This window comes from Salvia splendens, chromosome 5 (assembly GCF_004379255.2).
Source record: "Salvia splendens isolate huo1 chromosome 5, SspV2, whole genome shotgun sequence".
Classification (NCBI taxonomy): Eukaryota; Viridiplantae; Streptophyta; class Magnoliopsida; order Lamiales; family Lamiaceae; genus Salvia; species Salvia splendens.
Genome location: NC_056036.1, coordinates 33,090,066 through 33,115,569, shown reverse-complemented (window position 1 = coordinate 33,115,569; position 25,504 = coordinate 33,090,066). Strand labels below are relative to the sequence as shown.

Genomic DNA, 25,504 nt, shown 5'->3' with positions numbered 1-25,504 from the left:
ACACATCACTATTAGAATGATTTTACTCCACTGTTGTTAACAAAACACATCACTCTTAGCATGATTTTACTTCACTGTTGTTAACAAAACACATCACTCTTAGCTTTATTTTACTTCAATATTGTTTACAAAACACATCACTCTTAGCATTATTTTACTTCACTGTTGTTTACAAAACACATCACTCTTAGCATGATTTTCCTTCACTGTTGTTTACAAAACACATCACTCTTAGCATGATTTTACTTCACTGTTGTTTACAAAACCCATCACTCTTAGTATGATCTTACTTCACCATTGTTTACAAAACACATCACTCTTAGCATGATTTTACTTCACCGTTGTTTAAAAAACACATCATTCTTAGCATGATTTTACTTCATTGTTGTTAACAAAACACATCACTCTCAGCATGATTTTACTTCATTGTTGTTTACAAAACTCATCACTGTTAGCATTATTTTACTTCACTGTTGTTTACAAAACACATCACTCTTAGCATGATTTCACTTCACTGTTGTTTACAAAACACATCACTCTTAGCATGATTTTACTTCACTGTTGTTAACAAAACACATCACTATTAGAATGATTTTACTTCACTGTTGTTACCAAAACACATCACTATTAGTATGATTTTACTTCACTCTTTTTAACAAAACACATCACTAGCAGAAGGTTTTTTACTTCACTGTTGTTTACAAAACACATTACTCTTAGCATTATTTTAATTCACTGTTGTTTACAAAACACATCACTCTTAGCATGATTTTACTTCACTGTTGTTTTCAAAACACATCACTCTTAGCATGATCTTACTTCACTGTTGTTAACAAAACACATCACTCTTAGCTTTATTTTACTTCAATGTTGTTTACAAAACACATCACTCTTAGCATGATCTAACTTCACCATTGTTTACAAACCATATCACTCTTAGCATGATTTTACTTCACCGTTGTTTACAAAACACATCACTCTTAGCATGATCTTACTTCACTGTTGTTAACAAAACACATCACTCTTAGCATGATCTTACTTTACTGTGGTTTAAAAAACACATCACTCTTATCATTATTTTACTTCATTGTTATTTACAAAACACATCACTCTTAGCATGATCTTACTTCACTGTTGTTAACAAAACACATCACTCTTAGCATTATTTTACTTCAATGTTGTTTACAAATTACATCACTCTCAGCATGATCTTACTTCACTTTTGTTAACAAAACACATCATTATTAGAATGATTTTACTTCACTGTTGTTAACAAAACACATCACTATTAACATGATTTTACTTCATTGTTGTTTACAAAACACATCACTTTTAGCATTATTTTACTTCACTGTGGTTTACAAAACACATCACTCTTAGAATGATTTTACTTCACTGTTGTTTACAAAACACATCACTCGTAGCATGATCTTACTTCACTGTTGTTAACAAAACACATCACTATTAGAATGATTTTACTTCACTGTTGTTACCAAAACACATCACTATTAGTATGATTTTACTTCACTCTTTTTAACAAAACACATCACTAGCAGAAGGTTTTTTACTTCACTGTTGTTTACAAAACACATTACTCTTAGCATTATTTTAATTCACTGTTGTTTACAAAACACATCACTCTTAGCATGATTTTACTTCACTGTTGTTTTCAAAACACATCACTCTTAGCATGATCTTACTTCACTGTTGTTAACAAAACACATCACTCTTAGCTTTATTTTACTTCAATGTTGTTTACAAAACACATCACTCTTAGCACGATTTTACTTCACTGTTGTTTACAAAACACATCACTCTTAGCATGATTTTACTTTACTGTTGTTTACAAAACACATCACTCTTAGCATGATTTTACTTCACTGTGGTTTACAAAACACATCACTCTTAGCATGATCTTACTTCACCATTGTTTACAAAACACATCACTCTTAGCATGATTTTACTTCACCGTTGTTTAAAAAACACATCACTCTTAGCATGCTTTTGCTTCACTGTTGTTTACAAAACACATCACTATTAACATGATTTTACTTCATTGTTGTTAACAAAACACATCAATCTTAGCATGATTTTACTTCACTGTTGTTTACAAAACACATCACTCTTAGCATGATCTTACTTCACCATTGTTTACAAATCATATCACTCTTAGCATGATTTTACTTCACCGTTGTTTACAAAACACATCACTCTTTGCATGATCTTACTTCATTGTTGTTAACAAAACACATCACTCTTAGCATGATCTTACTTTACTGTTGTTTAAAAAACACATCACTCTTAGCATGATTTTACTTCACTGTTATTTACAAAACACATCACTCTTAGCATGATCTTACTTCACTGTTATTAACAAAACACATCACTCTTAGCATTATTTTACTTCAATGTTGTTTAGAAATTACATCACTCTCAGCATGATCTTACTTCACTGTTGTTAACAAAACACATCATTATTAAAATGATTTTACTTCATTGTTGTTAACAAAACACATCACTATTAACATGATTTTACTTCATTGTTGTTTACAAAACACATCACTTTTAACATTATTTTACTTCATTGTTGTTTACAAAACACATCACTCTTAGCATGATTTTACTTCACTGTTGTTTACAAAACACATCACTCGTAGCATGATCTTACTTCACTGTTGTTAACAAAACACATCACTATTAGAATGATTTTACTTCACTGTTGTTACCAAAACACATCACTATTAGCATGATTTTACTTCACTGTTGTTAACAAAACACATCACTCTTAGCATGATTTTTACTTCACTGTTGTTTACAAAACACATTACTCTTAGCATTATTTTACTTCACTGTTGTTTACAAAACACATCACTCTTAGCATGATTTTACTTCACTGTTGTTTACAAAACACATCACTCTTAGCATGATTTTACTTCACTGTTGTTTACAAAACACATCACTTTTAGCATGATCCGGCTAGTGAGTCTGAGGCACAAGTCGGCCTTGACCCGGCTAGTGAGTCTGAGGATGAATCGATGGATGAGCAAGAGGAAGAGTTGAATTTCGAGCCAGCAGAGGTCTGGTTGACAAAAGGGCTGCTCGATGCAATGGGGAAGTTTGGGGATTCAAAAAGGGCAGCAACATATAAGGAGAGAAGCGGTAGTGGTAAGTTGGCGAAGTCAGGGAAACAATACGATCTGGAGGAGTTGAGGGAGATTGACTCAGATGAGGAGTTCCGCCTATACATAGGTGCCATTGGGTTTGATTGGCTCTTGAAACATTGCACCGCGGAAGTGCCAACGGTGTTAGCACGGAAGTTCTTCTCGACATTTAGGCTAAAACCCACCACCGATCTTGATGCGGACTCGATCACCTTCCGGCTGTTTACTGAGGAGCACGAGATGAGTAACAGGGAGTGCTCCCTACGGATGGGGCTGTTCACTCGCGCAGAGGATGATGAGGGAATTTAGAACGAGCGAGTAGTTGGAGCTCCGAAGTTCACCCCCGGGTTTAAGCCACAGTCTGCATGGGAGTTTGTCACCCATCCTAAGGTGGGGAAATTCAAGACCAGCTATTCAAAGAGCTTCCATATTGAAAACCGCATCCTGCGATTTGCCCAGACGTTTATAAGCTACAACTTGATGGGGACTTCCAATTCTGCCTTGACAACTGCCGACCTCTATTTTACATGGTGCATGGCGAAAGAAGTAAAGGTACACTTGGGGTATTGGCTGGCTCAGGCTTGTCATCAAATGGCCGCCAATCCCTCCCGCCACATGTATACATGTCACCTTCTCGGAACTTACCTCCAGAGCAACACGATAATGAAGATAGCCAAATCCGCGCCCAAGGTAGTCATGTGTGAGCCGCCAGAAATATTCAGCGTTGATTATTTCTTCAACAAGGGTCTGCTCTACATGCATGGGAAGGATGTGTGTTTTTATGAGGTGGGCAGGATGGAACCCCAAGTGAAACCGGAACAGGATGGTGTCGAGACAGTGACCAGCGAGGAGTATGAAGAGATGAAGAAGGGAATGGGCATGATGCAGAAGGAGCTCAGTGAAGTCCAGAAGGAGATGGGCGAGATGAGGAAAGAACTCGGCGGAGTCCGGGACGAGATAAAAGTCCTCAGGGGCAGTATTACTGAGCTGGTGGTGAGGTCGTCCGCGCAGAATCATCGTATGGCAGAGGCCATAAACTTGATGATGATGATGACCAAGTGGCTGAAGGAGAAGTTTCCCGAGCCCCAGAAGAAATTGCCCTCTGGACCCAGCAGCGTGTCCAAGCAGCTAGGGCAGGGAAGCTCGTCCCTCCAGCAACCCCCACCAGTTTCCAAGCCCATGTTAGCCCCGTCTGCATCGAAGCCGTTGTCTGTGAAGAAGCCAGTGTCGAAACAAAGCGGGAAGGAAGAGGAGAAGCCGGCGTCGCCGGCTAGAAAGAAAGCGAAAGTGACCCGCCCCTATGTTCCACCCCAGTTTGGCTCCCGCGGGGGCCAAACCCAGAATTGAGACCCCCCATGACCAAGTAACTTTTACCTTTCAGTTTTTCTTTCGTTTTCTTTTCGGTTTTATGTTTGTTTTTTTTAAGTTTGTGCTTTTGTGTTTGTTTTTCCAGCATGCCTCGTGATGTTTATATGTGTACGTTTATATGTGTCTTCTCCCACTTAGCCCAATCCTTGGTCTAAGTCTGAGAAGTTTGTGCTTCTTTTAGGCATGTTTTGGCTTTTGTTCTGTTGTAATTTCTCCCACTTAGCCTGTTGCTCGGTCTAAGTGTGAGAAGTTTGTTTTGCTTATGCTTGTTTGTTTTTTTTTATCTGTTATTACTTCCATTTCCCCCCTTCACTGGGATAGATTGGGGACAAGCTTGAGTGAAGTGGGAGGGGGAGGGAGTTAGTGGAGTTTTTGTTAACGTGTATAGGAGTCTTTAGGTTTTTGTGTGTCGCTTGAGCTAGTGAATACAATGAGGCAAGATTCCCTTGGTAAGAGCAATTGAAGATAGGATGCATGTCAACTTTGAGGCATTTTTCCTTAATAAGCTGACATCGGTTTGAAGGTAGTAAGAACGATAGAGGATGTCTTAGATGACCTAGTTGTGAAGCCCCACTATAAGAGTGAGTTATAAGCCTAAACACTTTGAGCTAACATGTAAAAAGGGGGCCGCCACTGATTGCATAGGGAGAAGAGTCTGAAGGAGAAAAAAAGAGAGGGTTTTTGGAGGTATAAGCACGACGAAGTCCGGGAAAATGAGGTATAAGCTGGACGAAGTCCATGGGAGAAATAAAATAAAAAAATCAGAGGTATAAGCTGGACGAAGTCCAGGGGGAATAAAAAATATATATATATATAAAAGGGGAATAGGAAGGAAAAAAGAGATCTAAGGGCAGGAAGTAATAGTAACCTGACCCAGGAATTAAAAGGAAAAGGGGACTGTAGGAAGGAGAAACTCTCATAACCCGAAGCATCAGTGGTGTGTCATTGAATTAAGAGCGAATCGATCCTAACATCCTTGGTGAGGAATGAGAGATCGAGTGAATCCAACAATTGGGAGGTCAATAGGCTATCTTGACGAACTGACAGACCGATTAGGTAGAAGAAGGGAAGGGGAGGATTTGAAGACTGTAGACGAATCGGATAGACCTTAAGCTTGTGGGGACGGCTGCCCAAAAGTTGCAACTAGTTCATGCCTTTGTGTTTTTTTTTGTTTTTTTTTTCTTTAAGTGTTTATTTTCTTTTTGTAGGTCTGTAGTATGTCTAGGTCTATGATTTTGTGTCTAGTTTGTGTCCAGAGTCGGTCATAGGATAACCATGCATTGAAATTCGCCTTATTTCTTTTTCTTGTCTTTCATGCTTGAGGACAAGCATGGTTTAAGTGTGAGCAGTTTGATAATGCTAATTTCATGCATTGGTCAGGGGATTAATTTCATGCATTTACGGGGTCTAACACATCTTTTTAAGCCAGGTGTGTAGTAGAATCCGCCAGGCCAAGGAAGAAAGGAAGACAATTGCCTGGCGAGGGAAATTTGGCGATAAAGTGAACAATTTGAAGAAAAATGACCAGACGAAGGAGATCGCTAAAGCTGAAGGGCAGAATAGAGATTTCTACGAAGGCTTCTACAATGATCACCTCCGCATCTATATAAAGGAGAGAGCATGCAAGACTCGGGGACCTTTTTTGGCACTTTTGTTTTGGCTCTCGGTTCACTCGCAAACATTCCTACACACTTGGGTCTTGAAATTTGAGGGGTGTTGGGGTTCACTTTCAGTTTGGTTGTTGTGTAACACCGTCCTCACGAAGGGCGAAGATACAATTTACTACTTTTATTTCGTTTGTTGCTGCGAATTTCACCGAGCTTGGATGTTCGAAGCTCGGCTGTGTTGACTGTCGTATTTTCATTGATCTTATCTACGCAATTTCCATTTTCCGTTATGATGATGTTGCTTTTGAGTATGGATGATGTTCATTTCTGAGTTTATAGTTATTTACTTGAATGGATGCTTTTCGCACTTGATCTGTTGAATTGGAGTAGAATCGTGAATGAATTGTAGTTGATCGGAGTAGATTTGTTGAATCGGAGTCTATGGAGTTAATTTTGGTTGTAATTGGGTTCGGATTGCTTGGATCCGGAGTGGATTAAGTGTCCGACGTGTGGATCTGAAGCAGAGTTGTCTGATTGTGCATGAGTTTGATGTCTTATTTCTGTTTTCTGCTCACTTCGTCTAGTAGAAGTAGATCTGTTGGTTTCCAGTTAATCGTCAGTTTCCGACGTCCGAATTTGTATGTCCTATTTGAATCTAGTTATTTACTTTGTTCTCTCCATGTCCGCGTTTAAATCAGGTAATGAGATGCAGCTTGTTGTTAGTTAAATTCATAGTTTGTTATTTGCAGCTTTTTCTTCCGTTCCTTGCTGTTTTAGGGAGATGGTCCCCACTGCTTGCGTTCTTTCTGTCTAGCTAATTTAGGTAGTTGTTTACTAGGTCAAGGAAATTTGTTTGAGAGATTGGAGTTAAGAATATGTTCCAAGTCTGCATGATGTTTACAGTTTCCTATGTCTATTGTTAGATTTAATTCCTGAGTCTAGTAATAGTTTACCTCAACCCAATTTTGCGTGGCAGCAGCCATTTATCTTTCCAGAGTCTTCTGAATGCCTTCCTACGCGTCCATCTTCGTGGGATCGATCCCTGCTTCCCTTTACTAATTCATAGTATAGCGGGTTGAGGGTTTTGAATGCGGAATTTGTGTGTCCGACGACTGAGACTTCTGAGATCCTCAGAGTTCCTAGACCTCGTGATCTAGGGGATTCTCTTGTTTGAGAAGTCTGACCTAGCACAAAAGCACAAACGGTTCCAATCACTTTCCTTGGCCTACATTTGTTTCCGTAAAATCAACATCGAATTTATCCAGTAAGTTACACATGGAAATGTCTTATGCTTTTTGCATGAGGATTCATAATTTCACAAATCGATATTTAATCTGTTCGGACAAATTCTCCATACTAAATCCACCATCAACGACAAGATTCATCAGTCCACCATATGTTCGACCAAATTCCCCAATCAAAATATTGCTTCATTTCCAAATTCCATTCCAGAAATGGCGTTATCAGCTACGACATTTAGTTCATCAATCTCCCACCACCAAATCCGAGCTCTCTCCCATTCATCTTCTCTGAAATCGAATCTCGAAGAATCGATCCGAGCAGCTGTCGAAGCAAAAGCATACCGCCAAATCCCCCATTGCAATTGATTAGTCTTTGAAATCGCCAAGAAAAGACTAACTGCTGCAACCCAATGGAATCAAAAACTCAAGTTCAACAACCATCAAACCAAGAAACATCAATCCCAGAAAACCATATCAGTTTAATCCACGACCAGAAATCACTAGGAATTCTGAAATATTCTCAAATTTTCATTGTCATTTTTTTTATTAGAAACGTCGGTGATGGTGTAATTTACACTGAAAAGTGAGATGAGCAGAGCAGGAAATACCTGAGAATGTCTTCACTGGAATAAGAGGATCTCGGAGTATCGGATGCAATGGTGGAGATGGAGTTTTGGTGACAGAGCTGCCTTATCTCATATCTCTTAATCACCGCCTCCACCAGCCGCTCCCAGTTATCTCTCGACGACGACAGCATCTCTTCACACTCGAACTAAATTCAGATTCAGCTAAAAAGGGAGGAAATGCAGTTTAACAATTGACCGTGATGAAACGCGGTGGAAACGCGCATAGTGTTGACGGCAAGCCTATCAATCTCCGGTGGTGAAGCTGGACGAGAAGCACTACCTCTTCTCGCTCTCCACGAACGACGACAAGCCTCTTAGCTACAGCGTGGCGTTTGCCAGCGGCGGAAATCAAATGGTTAGCGAAGAACAATCCTACAAATTTTTTCCCCCATGTCGAAGGTGGAGCTTTTTTTCCCCAAAATACCCCCATCCAATTTTTATTAATAGAAAATGAATACTTAATCTAGTCATTAGATTAAGATAATGAGTGACTGAGATTTGTTCTCTAGTTATACACTTAAAATTAGTTATACCTTGATCACTAATCTATATATATATATATATATATATATATATATATATATATATGGGTGCATTATAATGATAACCCCAATTTCCGTAATAACCCTATAACTAAATCTGGACCACACATTTTTAAAATCACGTGGTCTAGATTCAAACTTAGATTTACTTCATAAAAAAAAGCGCTGGGGTAAATATGTCATTTCGCTCATGATAAAATTTACGTATCCAAATTTCGCTCATTTAATTTCTGAATTTCGCTCATTTTATCATTTTATCAGTCAGTCAAAAGTATCATTTTATCAACTCAGGGTATCATTCTATCCGGCAAAACTATCATTCTATGCAATAAACCTAACATATATCATTTTATCATTTTATCAGTCAGTCAAAAGTATCATTTTATCAACTCAGAGTATCATTCTATTCGGCAAAACTATCATTCTATGCAATAAACCTAACATATATCATTTTATCAGTCAGTCAAAAGTATCATTTTATCAACTCAGAGTATCATTCTATCCGGCAAAAATATCATTCTATGCAATAAACCTAATATAATCGGCACAATACATAATATACAAACCTACAAAGCAGTAAACGTATCATTTTATCAACTCAGAGTATCATTTTTATAAGATTACTGTCATTTTATCCGCTTTGATTATCATTTTATCAGGTAAAAGTATCATTTTATTAAACAAAAATGTCATTTTATACACCAAAAATACCTATCATTCTATCGGCTGAAAGTATCATTCTATCGGCTGAAAGTATCATTCTATCCGGCAAAACTATCATTTTATGCAGTAAACCTAACATTTATAAGCTAAAAATATCATTTTATCAACTCAGAGTATCATTCTATCCGGAAAAACTATCATTCTATGCAATAAACCTAACATGTATCATTTTATCATTTTATCAGTCAGTCAAAAGTATCATTTTATCAACTCAGAGTATCATTCTATCCGGCAAAACTATCATTCTATGCAATAAACCTATCATTTTATCATTTTATCATTTTATCAGTCAGTCAAAAGTATCATTTTATCAACTCAGAGTATCATTCTATCCGGCAAAACTATCATTCTATGCAATAAACCTATCATTTTATCATTTTATCAGGCAGTCAAAAGTATCATTTTATCAACTCAGAGTATCATTCTATCCGTCAAAACTATCATTCTATGCAATAAACATATCATTTTATCATTTTACGTGATATTTGGCGAAATTCAGAAATTAAATGAGGGAAAAGACAATTTTACTCCCGCGCTTTTTTTTTATGAAGTAAATCTAAGTTTGAATCTCAAAACTATCATTCTATGCAATAAACCTATCATTTTATCATTTACGTGATATTTGGCGAAATTCAGAAATTAAATGAGGGAAATGACAGTTTTACCCCCGCGCTTTTTTTATGAAGTAAATCTAAGTTTGAATCTCAACCGCATGATTAGAAATATGTGTGGTCCAGATTTGGTTATAGGGTTATTACGATATTTAGGGGTTATCATATGATCACGACTATATATTGTCAATGTAAAATTGTGTTGACATATTCAAGGAATCACGTTGATATGTTTAATGCCCTATATTGACATTTTTGTCTAAAACCCCAATTTAGTATTTTTCTAATCTTTTAAATTTAAATAATAATAAAACGAAATTACACGTGGCAATTTGTAGACCACTAGATCTCTACATAGCTTATAGTTTTAAATTAGTCGTAGTTAGCAATTAAATGATACCCCTCATCATTATCTATTAAACTAGGACAACTTTTTTTTGCTACTATCAAATAAAATTCAAAAAATAAAATAATAAATAGTAAATTATAATATTGCATACTTCAATTTTTATGAAAAGCAGCTGACTATGTGCCTTAAAACACTTGATTTTAATTGAAATTCAATTTCTGTTGAAGTAAAATTATGATAATTGTAATCGAGCACATAAAAAGAAATCCAGCTACAAGTTTCTGTTTCATTATTGTAACTGAGCACATAAAAGAACTTTCACCGAGTGAGGCATTGAAGAGGCAGTCAGAAATCATTTCGTTTGAGATGACTCCCCAAGAGAGTATCCGAGGAGCTTGGGAAAGATTCAAGGGGCTGATGAAGAGGTGCCCCAATCATGGGCTGAATCCGACGCATCAAGTCCTAGCATTCTATAGGGGGTGTCTGCCTGAAGCAAAGCGCGAACTGAACTTGAGCGCAGGGGGGTCATTGCTAAAGAAGGGAGAAGCAGAGGCCATGGAGGTGATTGAGAGAGTGACCTCTAATGATGAAGGCTGGAACAACGAGAAGAGCAACATACACAGAGTAGCCTCTGCCGCAGAGAGCAGCCATATGGACAGCATGTATAAACAAATGGAGCTCCTCCACAAGAAGATAGATCTCATGGGGATGGGACCGGCTATACAGGAGCAGAAAGAGGGTGTAGAGGATGTTAGCTACATACACCAAGGGGGCAATAGATACTATAACAACTCCCGCCCCAATCAAGGGGGTGGAGGTTACAATCATTTTGGGAACAAGGCGCATCCTAACCTATCATATGGGAACCCCAACAATGCCCTTCAACCACCACCGGGGTTCACAGTTTCTCAAGGAATGATCACTGAGCCGCAGAACAAAAGTTCAGAGGACATATTGAATGCATTCATGATTCAGTCACACAAGAACATGGAGCATACCAATCAAAGGCTAGAGAAAGTTGAGAATAATATGCATGGCATGGCAGGACATATGAAGAGCCTGGAGACGCAGATGAGTCAGATTGCCCAAGTCGTGGGACAATTACATCAATCGGGGCAATTCCCAAGCACTACAGTTCCAAATCCAAAAGACTGCAAGGCAATCTACTTAAGGAGTGGGACAAGCTATGAGAGTCCTCCTATGCCCGAGTTGGAAGCTAAAGAAGTGCCCGAAGAGAAAGAAGAAGAGGAGATTGAGGTGGAAGCACCTCTTATGCAGCCCGAGGTTCAACCCAAGGCAATTGTTTCCCCACGCCGAAAGAGGTTAAAATTCCTTTTCCTCAAGTGGTGCAAAAGAAGACGTTGGACGAGAAGCTTGTTAAGTTCCTTGAAATCTTCAAGAGAGTGCACCTCAATATTCCTCTTATTGAGGCTCTCCAACAAATGCCCGGCTACCTCAAGTTTTTGAAACAGATTGTGTCCAAGAAGAAGAGGTTGGTTGATTATGAAACCGTAAACTTGACCGAGAATTGTAGTGCAATCATCCAAGAAAAGATGCCGGCAAAGATGAAAGATCCGGGGAGCTTTAACATTTCTTGTGTGATCGGGAATGATAGGCAAACTAAGACCTTGTATGACTTAGGGGCAAGCATAAATCTCATGCCTTTAAGCTTCTTCCGAAAGTTGAAATTTGGTGTCTTGAAGCCAACTACATTTACCCTTCAAATGGCGGATAAATCTGTCAAATACCCGAATGGACTCCTTGAGAATGTATTAGTAAGGGTGAATGATTTTATCTTCCCCGTGGATTTTGTTGTTTTGGACATGAAGGAGGATCCAAATGTCCCTCTCATCCTTGGAAGACCATTCCTAGCAACTGGAAAAGCTCTAATTGACGTCACTAAGGGAGAACTCACCCTTAGGCATGGAAACAAGACGGTCATTCTCTCCTTGTTGGACAAGATGAAACGTCATGAAGTGGAAGAGTCCAAGAGAGTGGAAGAGGTGCCCTTAAAAGTTGAAGAGTGCAAGATGATACAAGCGGCACATGTGAGGGCTAGGGATGATGAGGTTGAGAATCCTTTGGAGGAAATATTTATGCCTGAATGGATGTTTGAAGATGAACATGGATTGGGGGTAAAAAGATGAAGGTTGCCAAAGTGGAAATTGGAATACCTAAAGAAGGTGTTGTTGGGGCCGATGTGAAGCCCACTTGGTAGAAGAAGCGTCTACACAAGCTCTACTTGGCCGCTAAAGCGAAGAAGGGCCCCGATGACATTATCCGAGTGAGATTGGATCATTAAGTGAAAGCTTGAAGACCGTCGGGCAAACGACGTTAAACAGTTGCGCTATGGGGGAGGCACCCCTAGTAGGTAAATTTTTTATTTTTGTGTGTTTTGGTGTGTTTTTGTTTTGTTCTCGTTTTGGTGTGTTTTTGTGTTTTCTTTGTGTTTTGAGTGGAACGGGGAAATAGGCTTCGATGGGTGAAAAACGACATCAATGCCCGTGGCTAGTGGCGCCTCTTCCTCGGCAGTGAAGGTACATGAGAGATCCACTATCTTTCAAACTTATCCCAGCTTTGCTTGGAATAAGTTTGGGGGGTGTCTAGTGGATTCCTTCTTTTACCTCTCTCTCTCTTTATTTGATGGTACCGTAATTGATATAATGATTAGTGAAGTTTTCCTTGTGTGTGCTTTGTTAGTTTGTGTTGTTTCTTTTTGTATACTCCCTTGGGTGAAATTGAATGGGAAGTTGGAGACATTTGGAGATGAATTAAGTAGGTTTGTTGGATGAATTGTCTATGATGAGAACTTGCGTAAAATGTTTGTGAAAACTTGTTGATTTAGCTAAGTAACTCGTATTTCCTGCTTGTGATTTGCCTAGAGTGAATTGCTCGTTGCTTTGTCATTTGCCGAAAAATACCATGTGAGAATTGAGCCAATATCTTTTTCCAAAAATGTGTGATTTTTCAACAACTATGTTATATGTTTCTAGAACTTGCTCGCGGTCTTCTTGAGTCTACATAGTGATTATAGGAATAGGAGAGGACGTTAGGCCATCATTCTTAGCTACTTTTGATATCCAAATTTATGACCTTATTCATAATATTTTTCCCTAGCTAGTCACTTTGAGCCGTTAAAGCCTTTTTCTTTGGAAGCTAAATAAAAGGGAATATCCATACACTCTTGGTGAATTTTAGTTTATATTTTGTGAAAAGAGTTGGAGAGATAAGGTAGAAAGAAAAGTAGCGCGTTTACTTGTGAAAAGTGCATAGACATCATTGTTTGAATGAAAGAATTGGTTGTGCATAAGAAAAAAAGGGAAATGATGTACAAAAAAAAAGATCTTGAAAAGAAAAAAAAAATTAAAGGAATTGGGAAGTGAGAAGAAATCTTGACAAAGTCTAGAATTTACTGAGATTCGAATGGTTGGTGGGGTACTAAGTTTGATGTAGTGAAATTGATCACTTTTGCTATAATTGGGTTTAGTCACTTTTTAGCCAAATATTTCCTCACCTTACCAAAGAGCCTTACATTACAACCTCTAGTAAAGACCTTTCGGATCCTAAATCTGTAGTCACAACACAGTAGAAGAGAGTCTAGACTTCGAGCAAGCTTATAGTAAGCTATACATTTTTGATTGATTTGAGAGGTCCATTTTATACACATACACTTTGAGAGTGAGAGAAAGAAGAAAAAAATTTTATCACACTATATACTTCCGGTGAGGGCAAATTGACAAAGTGGAATACGTGCTATTAGCTTGAAGCAATGTTCATTTTGGTGTACTAGTTTGCGAAGTTATTGATACATGATGATTCTGTTTTCTTTTACTGAGGCAGTGATGACAATCCAACATGCTTACACGAGTTCACATTCTATGTTTTGTACTTTTTATTTGAGGACAAATAAGTGTTTAAGTTTGGGGGAGTTGATAAACTCGTGGTTTTGCAAGTATTTTGGATGTTTAACGTGAACATTTCAGTGTTTTTGTAGCATACTACTTGAGTTTACATCCATTATCCACTACATAAATGTTTTGACGAGTTTGTCGAGTGTTTGGAGCTAAAACAGGTGAAAATGACTTGAAAACGAGCTTGAAGGAAGAATCGCCTGACCGGGCGCGCTTCAATGCGCGACTTTCGGATAATAGCCATAACTCTCTCATCCGGACTCCGATGGGGGCGTGCAAGATACTCACGCGAAGCCCTTTCGAAGACGAAGACAATGCTTTTAGAGGATTCCAGAGAAAACGCCCGACCGGGCGATTTTTAAGGGGAAAACGCCCGACCAGGCGTTTTGGTCGCGAACTCCAGAAAGTTCGCCCGACCGGGCGTTTTGGCGACTTAAAATCGCCCGGTCGGGCGATGTGTTCTGCGAGATTGAAATTGCTATTATTTCCGCCCCGGGTATAAAAGGAGACCTAGGTTTTCGACCTCAACACACCATACACGCCCCATAGCAGCTTTTGAAGGTTTGGAGAATGGAATTGAGAGGAAAGGCGTCCCAATCCTCAACAAGATTGAAGACGAAGATGAATTTCCATTCAATCCACCCTTGGGAGTATTTTCATTGGTTTTCATGTTTTATTCAATGACTATGGTTTATTCTTATGTTTTTGAGTTGAATATGAGTAGCTAAATCATTTGTAGAGTTTTGGTAAAGACTACAATGAATACTTGTGATTGATTCAATAGCTTTTGATTACCTATGCTCTTGTGATTATTTTGTTTCATTCTTGTGCCTTTCAATTCAATTGTCTAGCTACCAATTGGATATATTGACCTAGTTTTGAGTAATCGAGAGATACCTAATTAGGATTGATAAAAGAATGAACAACACCTAGATAATTTGCATTCGAGATAAGGAATTCTAGAGTGAGGACTTGAATCTTTTGAGTATAGGAGTTAATTGTGAAGTATAGAAGGAGACTTCAATATTAATAGTTAATCAACGGGTTGAGCGCACTCGAGAGGGGGCTTAGCCTAGAATAGCGATTGTCCTTCTAATCCTAGAGACTTTAACGGGTAATCAAAGTTGTTGAGTTGTTTACATTGTGGGTATTATAGTCGGATCCAAAGCTCTACCTCGTTCTCTTATTTGAAATCTATCCTTTGTTGCGTGCTTTTAACTTGTTTATGTTTAATTGTTTTTCCAAGAATCAACCAAACCTTTGAATCGTCTAGATAGTAGTTAAAATTGGTCCGTGGTACTTGAGTTTATACATTTTGTCTCTGTGGGATACGATACTCTTGCTTGCTTTGTGCTACACTAGCCCCGTACACTTGCGGGATTTTCTTGTGTTAAAATAAGTTGAGTCAAGTTTTTGGCGCCGTTGCCGGGGATAATTTGTGTTAATTTAGCTCAATATCGTGGTGAAGATAGAGATTACTAGTTTAGACTTTATTGCTTTAATTTTTATTTTATTTTTGAGCTCTCACATTGAGTTTTCTAGTTTCAGGTTGTATGCACACACGCTCTAGGGGTTTACCTTTAGAGCCTATCGATCTTGAGATCGAAGCATCCAACAGAAGGAGAAACGCTTTGAGAAGGCTAAATCAAAGGATCTGAGTCTCTTCTCCGGTCCAAAGACGATCACCTTCACCAGTTCAAGAATCACCGTCACCTACTCCGTCACCAGTTCACTCCCCTATTCAGTTTGAGCCACATTCTCCTATTCTGATGAAGAACGTAGAGGGGAATGATGTTCCACCACCTCCTCCAACGAATGCTCAGCTTCAACAACAACTCGAAGACCTGCAAAGGCAGTTAAATCAAAGGCAAAACGTGGTACCTGTCCAGAACATGTATGCCTATCATGGGGTGGCAAACCCACCCGTTGGCAACAATGTTAATGCCAACACGTTTGAACTCAGGAGAGGACTACTTCAGATGGCGGAAAACAATGCTTTTAGAGGCCGACCCACAGAGGATCCTAACAAGCATCTCACTAAATTCATCCAGATCTGCAACACGACGAAGATAAATGGAGTCACAGATGAACAGATCAGATTAAGGGTGTTCCCTTTTTCTCTGGAGGATGATGCCAAGGATTGGCTGGACAGTATGGAGCCCAACTCCATTCGCAGTAGAGGGGGAATTCTTTTTGTAGCAACATTAAAAGCGGTTTGCATCGTAACTTCATATTTTTTGTCATTAAAAAAATTAAACGGCAAATGTTTCATTGCCGGCCATCTTACCATAGCATCGGTAACATTTTTGAGATCATATTTAAATAGAGGCGTACCTGTTTGAGACGATGAGCCGGCGGGGAAGTTTATTTGGCTTTGGGACTTAGTATGCCCATATTCCACGGGGTGTTTTGTCTTCAAATGGCGATGGAGAGTACCATATCCCCCACCGGTTCCAAATGGATAGACTTTATCGCAATAGTTGCAGTATGCTTTGAACTCACTTGTCTCCACGGTAGTGGTCAGATCATTAGGATTTGAAATTACCACCGGGACCTTCTTGTATTGTTTGGTGAAAATATCGGATTTCAACTTGGGAGGCATCTTCTTCTTTTGTCGTCCTGCGGAAGGAGGAACATCGGCCTCCTCATCATTTTCGCCAACTTGGCCGGTGCTAGAAGGGGGGAATTGATGCGATCCATCATCGCCTTCGTCCGACGATAGATTCACATCGTACTCGAAACGCGAAGCCGAATGTGAATGCCCCCCTTGTTGGTCATCGTTGGCGAGGGCAAGTAACAAGGCCGCATTTCGATCTTCTTGCTCCTATGAAAATTATACAACTAAGTAAAAATACTAACACAAAAATAAAACACATAGACACATAGATGTTGAAAAATGAAATTATGAATTTAATAAAAATGAATTAACAAAAAACTAAAACATATTAGAACTTACTTGAGCTCGAAGAGCGGCTCGCCTTCCCACCTCCTCCGCAACTTGTGCTCTAGTAGGGGCACGTCGACGACGAGTATCACTTTGATCTTGGGCAATTCCCTTGCCCCGATCACCACCGCAACGAGCTGAAGACATGATATTTATGGAAATTAAAAGTGGAGAATAGAGAGTAGTGTGATTGTGTGAAGATGATAGCGTGAACAACGTGAGTAAATTATGAGCGCAAATAACGTAAACAACTTGAGAGAATGAGGATGGAGAATAGAGAAATTGAGATTGAGAAGAAAAATTCTTATTAACACAAGAATGGGTGAATAGAAATGAAGAGGAGGGGGGTATTTATAGAGGAAAATTGTGATTGAATTTAAAAAAAATAAAAAAAATTCAAATTTCAAAATTTTGAATATCCGGCGGAACCGCCGGTTTTAGGCTGAAAACCACCGGTTTCGTCTACGGTTTCTGACGAAAACCGGCATCCGTGGCAGTGGTTTCTGAAAAGGCTAGTAGTAGGCCTGAAAACTTGTCGGGAACCGCCGGTTACGGTTTGCCAAAAATTGAAACCTGAACCGGCCCGGTGGAACCGCCGGTTCCGGTCACGGTTTGAACCGCCGCCGACGGTTCTGGTTCCGGTTTGGAACCGCCGGTGACGGTTCTGGGCCGGTTCGTCCGGTTCGGTTCGGTTTGGAGACCTCTACCCATATCGAATATCACTCTAAAATATTACTCCTTCAATCATTCACACATTGTGGTTACGATGGGCCCCCAGTATTTTCTACTCATGAACTGTTCTTCTTCAACCTTGCGATTTAGTAGGGCTGTCAAAATGGGTATCGGGTATACCCAAACCTGAAAAAATCGGGTAATTGGATACCCGATATCCAAAAATCAGGTTTCGGGTCGGGCTCGGGTATTGGGTTATTGGGATTTTCGGGTATCGGGTTACCGATACCCGATCGGGTAATACCTGAAAATCCGAAAAAAAATATATAATTTTGATAATGATTTATTTAATTTATCAATTTATTATTTACTTATTGACTTTGACTCAATTAATCAATTTGACTCAATTAATCAATTTGAATTTAGACGGAGAACGATGGATTTTGGATGAAGAATGAATGAATGATGGATTTTGGATGAAGAATGTTAATTTTTTTCTCCAAATTGACTATTAGACTTATGTTATATTGTTATGTCACTTGAACTTATGTTACTTATGGATAATGGATTGGAGATTATGACTTCATTGACTTGTGACATTTTGAATTATGAATCTTTGATAGTTATTGTGTATGCTATAACTTATATTGTTATAACTTGTGAAGTGTGATTGGAAAATTATAACTTTGAATGTTGTATTGTTATTAGGATTAGGAACTTATGGAATTTGGAATTTGTAAGTATTTAATAGGTTGGAACTTGGAAAAATATGAAAAAAATAAAGATTTTTTTTAAAAAAATCGGGATAGGGTACCCTATTTTTCGGGACTGGATACCCGAATCGGGTATTCGGGTACCCGAAATTGTTTGCGGATCGGGTATTGGGTAGCAAATTTTGGATTTTTCGGGATCTGGTACCCGCAGGTACCTGATTTGATAGCCCTACGATTTAGTACCATGGGTGCTTCCCACAATTTAATTAATGCTAAATCATTCCCATAAGTCAACCATTCAATTGGAATTCCATCTGCACACTTCAACGAATTTTTGGATTTAATTTTCTCAAGGTTTCTACAAATTCTTCCTAAAATTTCATTAAAACCAGCTTTTGCAGATTTACTTTTTTTAAAAAAAATTGATCTTTGCAGAGAAACATGTGTCGACACATTTAAACTTGTTTTGAAATCGTTTCTTGCCCTTCGACAAATCCATGATAATAGCAGTCCATCGTTCAATCTTCCCTATTAAAGATGGAGAAGAAATTTTATTCAAGAATTTCCATCAAAAAATTGGAGAATTTGCAGATAAAAAAGTTTAAACTGCAATTTCCCTAAATTAGTCAAGCAAGATAATATGGAAACAGAGGAGAGAGAATATTTAAAAAGCTTTTAAATGAGAGAAAATTAATCGGAATTTAATTGCCACGTTTGCAGTGGCGATAATTTAGTGTCGTGCAGCATTTCATGTCTCCTACTATTAGAGCATCCACAATGGTTTTCGTCCGGCCATAACCCAGTCATAGGCAGCCACAAACTCCTCCTGCCACATCACCAGCACTAAAAATCCTCATGCCACATCATCAGAACAAGCAAATAGCCCAGCAATAGACTAGTCATATCACTTCTAATTATACAAAACAAATAATAATTGACAATCACAAAAAATACGGAATTAAATTTACGACACAGATACGGGAAAATTCAATAATAATATTAAAATTTAAAAAAGTACATTAATTAAAAAAACACACTTCATTAAAATTAAAATAACATTACAACATCCTCATTAATGAGTTTGTCCAACATCGAAAGTGGAATATAAAACATTCAAGGATGTCTCTATAAAAGAGAAACAACCAAGAATGAATTTGTCCACATCGAAAGTGGAACATAAAACATTCAAGGATGTCTCTATAAAAGAGAAACAACCAAGAATGAGTTTGTCTCACATCAAAAGTGGAACATAAAACATTCAAGGATGTCTCTATAAAAGAGAAACAACCAAGAATGAGTTTGTCCCACATCGAAAGTGGAACATAAAACATTCAAGGATATCTCTACAAAAGAGAAACAACCAAAAATGAGTTTGTCCCACATCGAAAGTGGAACATAAAACATTCACGGATGTCTCTATAAAAGAGAAACAACCAATAATGAGTTTCATAAAAAAAATTAAATAAAAAAATTTAAAAAATCCGCTGGACGATGCGCTCGGCGATCCAGGCCCTGCAATGGCGCCGAGCGGATCGCCGAGCGCCCGTATATCACTTAGCGCTATGCGATTTTTTTTTCGGAAAACCGCTAGGCGGTTGCAATGGTTCCCCGAGCGCACCGCCTAGCGCCGGGGCTCGGCTAGGCGGTGCGCTAGGCGCCATTGTGGATGCTCTTAGAGCATCCACAATAGGAATAACCCACCCATAGCCTAGCCACAAACTCCTCCTGCCACATCATTAAAAATCCTCCTGCCACATCATCAAGACAAGCCCATAGCACAGCCATAGCCTAGCCACATCACTCAAAATTATATAAAACAAATAATTAACAATCACACAACATACGAAATTAAATTTACAACACAGATACGAGAAAATTTAATAATACTATTAAAATTTAAAAATGTACATTAATTAAAAAAGTACAATAAAATAAAAAAAAAGTACATTAATTAAAAAAAGTACATTAATTTAAAAAATTCACTCCTCGTCTCCGTCGCCTCCGTCGTCGCCACCTCCGTCGCCACCGTCGTCGGGTCGGGGGTTGTTCAGAGGAGTTTTTCGACGGTTCTCCGGGAACGATGGTTGGGCTCTGCCGACCCCACCTCCCTCGGCCACTGCGCGTGTCGCCAGCTTCGTGCCTTGACGAAGACGGCGACTCGCCAAACGCTCACGACATCTTTAGCAACACTACCAGCGACTCTCCAGCTTCGTGCCTTACCGAATCTGCCGACTCGACAGATCCCTACGACGTTTCTAAAATTAATTTTTAATTTTAAAGGATAAAGGATGAAGATAATATTAGTTCTATAATAAGACGTGAGTGAAATAAATTAATGAAATGTGTAATTTTTTTTAGTATTTATGGTAATAAATGAAAGTGAGAGAATAAGATTTATCTAAACTACCCCTTCACGTTCATAACATCCAGAGGTAAATTTTCTAAAATGGGCCTGATTAATTTTCAATTATTGAGATTGGGCTTGACAATTATAAATAATTGGCCTTTGCTAGCCCAATTATTGGCGGTCAAAAACATACTCACTCTTTGTCTCTCTCTCTCTCACACATACACACACAATCAGTTCTCTGAAAGCGAAGATGGCATCATGGATTGTCGGAAAAGCCCTAAATCCCTGCGCTCTGAGAACCCTCACCTCCTCCGCGCGCCGCTTCAGTGTCGCGGTGGCATCCGGCGACTCCGAGAGCGAACAGTCATCATTCACCTTCTCCTCCAAAGATCCAAAACCCGGCGAGGGAGACGACACAATATACGTGAAGGGGCGGGAAAGGGCGTCCGATTCTGTGAGCATGCCGATGTCGTTCATGACTGGCTCGATTGTCGGAAAACGATTCTACAATGAGGTGACGACAAAAGAAGCTGACGACGGGATTGGGTGGAGAGTCATGCTGGATTACAGGACGCTCAAAACCCCCTCCAAGAGGAATCTCAAGTGCCCAACCCTAGCTCTGGCTAAGGCCATTGCAGCTGAGTGGGAGTACCAGGTGCATTCCAGTTTGTACCTTGTTTTAGGGTTTTAACTTTACTCTGCAATTTGTTTTCGAATTGAACTTTAACAGCTTCACTGTCATAAAATTCACGACTTCTGATGCTGGTTAAGCTCTACCATTTCTTAGAATTTTAGGTTTTCTGCGTTGATTTTAACAAGTGTGTTGTTCAAGTTCTGCAATTTTTTTGTTGAATTGATCTTTAAGTAATAGCTTTGTCGTCACAAGTTTCGATTTCGAATGTTGGTTAATCTCGGTCTTTTTCGGTATATGCTAGTTCAGCTTCATTGTAGAACATTTTATGCAGAACTAGTTTTGGGAACAATTAATATGCATCACCTGCATATTAATTGTGGATCAAAATTGTAACTTTCTACTCTTTTTTTGTCCAAGTTATATTATGTGGATTCTGTCTGATTCATATCTTCCCTAGTTATTAGCAGTTTTTATGTCTTTCCAGTGTCTTTGTTAGTTTTCTGTGTATCCTGGTCAAGAAGTGCTTTCGAATATTTTCAAGACCATCTTACATTTATTTTTCTAATTGTGATAGTGCCATGATATTGTCTGTTTATCTGGTGTGGGCAATCGACTATCATATTTATGTAGGTGCCGATGTGCGTCATAGCATTTCCTTTGTGTTTAGTTATAGGGTGCTTCGCAGCTTTATAAACTACAGTTCGTATTGAATGTATAAAATATACTTTGATTTGACGTTTAAGGGGTAAATCTTTGTCTTGTAGCAAACAGATGGAATTAGACCATTTACGATGCCTCTGATGAAGCTTGCTTGTACTGCATTGGAAAGAGTACCGGTCACTAGGCCAAAGGTAATTGGAAATCTGATGCAAAAGTTCCATCAAGATCTGGTATTTTGTCGTGCTCCCCAAGACAATGATCTTACAAGGGATCTCCGAGGTGTGTATAATATGTGTACAAGTCTAGTTATGCCAGTACTCCGCTCAAAATCTATGTGATGTGAACATATAGTTGCTTCTTTCAGAATTGCAGGTGGAGAAATTCGGTCCCCTAATTAAATGGGTGGAATTGGAATTTGGCTTTAAGCCTGTTATGTACACGAGTTTCTTTGGTGGAAAGCAGGAAGAGGGTCTTGTTAAGGCTTTTGAGAACGTTCTTAAGAAAGCGGATGATTATGAACTAGCTGCAATCGATGCAATTGCTGCAGCTGCACACTCTTTGATCATTGCAGTTGGCATGTTTCGTGGTAAGTTGAGCATTGAGCAAACGATTGAGTTGATAAGACTGGAGGAAGATTTACAGGTTGATAGGTGGGGTTTGGTTGAAGGGGGCCATGATCTTGATATTGCCGATCTTAGAGTTCAAATTTCGTCTGCAGCTGTGTTTTTAGGACTTTCAAGAAAACATTAATTTTTGCCTTAATCATAGTCAGGTAATATTCCAAGAGCGAGCTTTCCCTTTCTGCTTACTAAGTGCCATATCTTGCCAGAGCCAAATGATTGGTTGGTGTTTTTTGACATAGCAAGTTATGTATTCGACCTAAAGATAACAAACATAATAAAAGAATGTTGAGATGTCAGAGTTCTTGTGTGTAATACTCAGATTTTTCCTGCTCTTTCCTACACTGGTTGTAACATTGAAATCTTTCTCTCTCACATACGTGTTTTAAGACTATGGTTTGAATATTACTTGGTGAATCAAAGGAAGCACCTCATTGTTACTGCACTTTCTTTTTCTTGACCTTTGAATACTCATCATGAACTACCAAGACAGATTGGAGTGAAAAGGGAACTGCCTTATGTACGCTTATGTCGATCTTATCTCAGATTACATATATGACTCATTTTTTCGTGGATCAAATAATTTCTAAGTGATTTTTCATAAGATTTCAATGTTATGTATCTTAAGTGCTTATAGAATTCCTGTACATTGTGTTAGAAGATGGTGTAAGTTAATGTATAAAATACATATATGTATACATGTATATCATACTTTGCAGATCAAGGATCGCCTTTGCAGCACTGGATGCAGACCGGTGGCTGTGTCGTGATATCACAGTAACAGCAGGCTACATCGCAGTCACTGCTACAACCTGCAAGGTAAAGCAACCAATCAGAGTAGTTAAGGAAGTAGAAGAGTAAGATGTATTCACGTCGAGCTATGCAGAGCGCACCAGTTATAGTAACATATTCAGACATTCTTAGGGTTTGAGGATTCACAAGGAGGGGGAGACGGGCATTTGCTCCGGTAACTTGTGACACTGGGTGATGAAAGATCACTAGAATGATCACAAAAACAGCAGCTAAATTTGTGATCTTTGTGAACATGATGGGTTGTGTGGTTAGTTCTTAGGTTGTTGAGGATGTTATGAGTCTATATATATAATGGGACCATATTTTACAACATTGTCATCCATAAACTGTGCCAAGATTAAGAATTGGGTGTCCAGAAAAAAAATCTGAGCCCATCCTAATCGTATGTGTGGAGACCACATCTTTTAATGGGGCATCTTGTTTTTGCTGGGAGTTTAATTTGAACTTGAGAGCGGTGAGTGAGTTGAGCTCGCTTTAGCTGTACTCGGGTTGATAGTCACACGAGGCTTCAACTCGAGCTTGACAATACTCGACTTGGCCTTATTATGGTATGTTAGTTAAGCTTTAGTCTATAGGGTTAATTGAGATTCAGACATGTTTTCAATCTACTAAATAATTGAGTTGGGTCTAGCTCTTAATTGAAGCTTGCTAAACTTGGTACGAATTGGTCTCCTTTAGTATTAGTCTTATTATAAATTATTTTAATGCATAATTGAAAAAGTATCGAGCGAAAAAATTGGCATAGTGAAAAAGAGAAAATGATGGTTTTTTTTATTGAAGGTCATTTTTGGTTATAAACTTATGTTGGTTTTACGATTTTGATCCAAAATATTTTCTTATGAATTATTGCATCCCGAACAAATGAAAACGGTTTGCATTTAGTCCATTTTGGACGGAGCTGTTAAAAGTTAACGGTTAATGCAAATAAGTGAGTTTTCTGACTGGATTAGCAATTTATTATTAGAATTTTAAAATTATTTTATTAATAATAATTTAGAAAATAGATTAATAAATAAAATAAATTAGAAAATTAAAAAACAAGAACATAGATTAATTCAAAGTCTCTTTGCTCATGGATCGAACTAGAAAAGCAAATTACGAGCGAGATTCAGGGTTTGAAGGTTGTGGCACAACTGAAAAAAGTCTGAAATATTTCCGTCGAGGTCAGTCAACGAGCTGTGGACCTCGCGTGGCAGTTGAAGTCATCTGCAGCGAAGGAGACAAATGCCGATAACAGCGAGAGGGAGAGGAGAGAGAGGAGCTGTGATCCGTCTCGATGGAGACGAATGTTCATGCCTTTGATGTGTGTGAGGGAGAGAGAAAGTGGGGGAATGGCTCAGCTAATGGGGATGCATAGTTTCTCTCTCTAGAAAGCTAATGTGTGTTTGTCTGTCGATTCTACTGGGTTTCCCTTGGCAGCCGAATTCAGCGACGCCGATGGGTTCCCTAAGGACGGAATGCGCGTAGCCAATTGTGAAATTAGAGAGGTTTAAGGATGGGGAGGAGGGGAGGGTGCCATGGTATAGCTTAGCGACGAAGCTGTCGTCGCCGTAGGCATAGTATGATGGGCAGGAAACTTGTGGCAAGTGCTCATTTTGATGGTTTCGAGAGGGCAATTAGAGATAGCACAAAGATGGGAAGAGGGGAAGGAAGAGTGTGCGGTGGAGCAGAATGGGGAGTTGCAAGGAAGGGTGTGGCACCACCATAGCTGGTGGAAAGGAAGCCGCTGAAGTAGTGGTTCAAACTGAAAACCAAATCGGACATGAGCTCCATGTATCTCAAATTAAATGAAATGATAGAACTAGAGTTTGTGGAGTATTCTTGGGTTGAATGAGGAAGAAGAAAGAGTAATTTGGATTGTAGAATGTTTTTAGTGAAATGTGGAAGAAGACACGTTCGTTTTGATTAATTATTTAAAAAATATTGAAAATTCTAATTTATTTGGGGTTATTATATTAA

The 25,504-nt window shown here is 38.8% G+C and overlaps 2 protein-coding genes across 4 annotated transcripts; both read left to right on the top strand.

Annotated features, from left to right (window-relative positions):
- Window positions 1-10,594: 10,594 nt before the first annotated feature.
- On the top strand, window positions 10,595-12,375 carry LOC121804150. The gene is made up of 2 exons (XM_042203689.1): window positions 10,595-11,524; window positions 11,629-12,375. The coding sequence occupies exons 1-2, from the start codon at window positions 10,595-10,597 to the stop codon at window positions 12,373-12,375; spliced, it is 1,677 nt and encodes a 558-aa protein (XP_042059623.1).
- Window positions 12,376-21,003: 8,628 nt separating this feature from the next.
- LOC121802737 (ATP synthase mitochondrial F1 complex assembly factor 2-like) lies at window positions 21,004-23,855 on the top strand. Of its 3 annotated transcripts, XM_042202432.1 has the most exons (5): window positions 21,004-21,473; window positions 22,217-22,391; window positions 22,477-22,698; window positions 23,452-23,551; window positions 23,657-23,855. In XM_042202432.1, the coding sequence occupies exons 1-4, from the start codon at window positions 21,069-21,071 to the stop codon at window positions 23,511-23,513; spliced, it is 864 nt and encodes a 287-aa protein (XP_042058366.1). In that variant the 5' UTR covers window positions 21,004-21,068; the 3' UTR covers window positions 23,514-23,551; window positions 23,657-23,855. The 3 variants fall into 3 exon arrangements, with proteins under 3 accessions (XP_042058366.1, XP_042058365.1, XP_042058364.1); XM_042202431.1 differs by having other exon boundaries at window positions 23,452-23,855; XM_042202430.1 differs by having other exon boundaries at window positions 22,477-22,884; window positions 23,452-23,855.
- The last annotated feature ends 1,649 nt before the right edge of the window (window positions 23,856-25,504 follow it).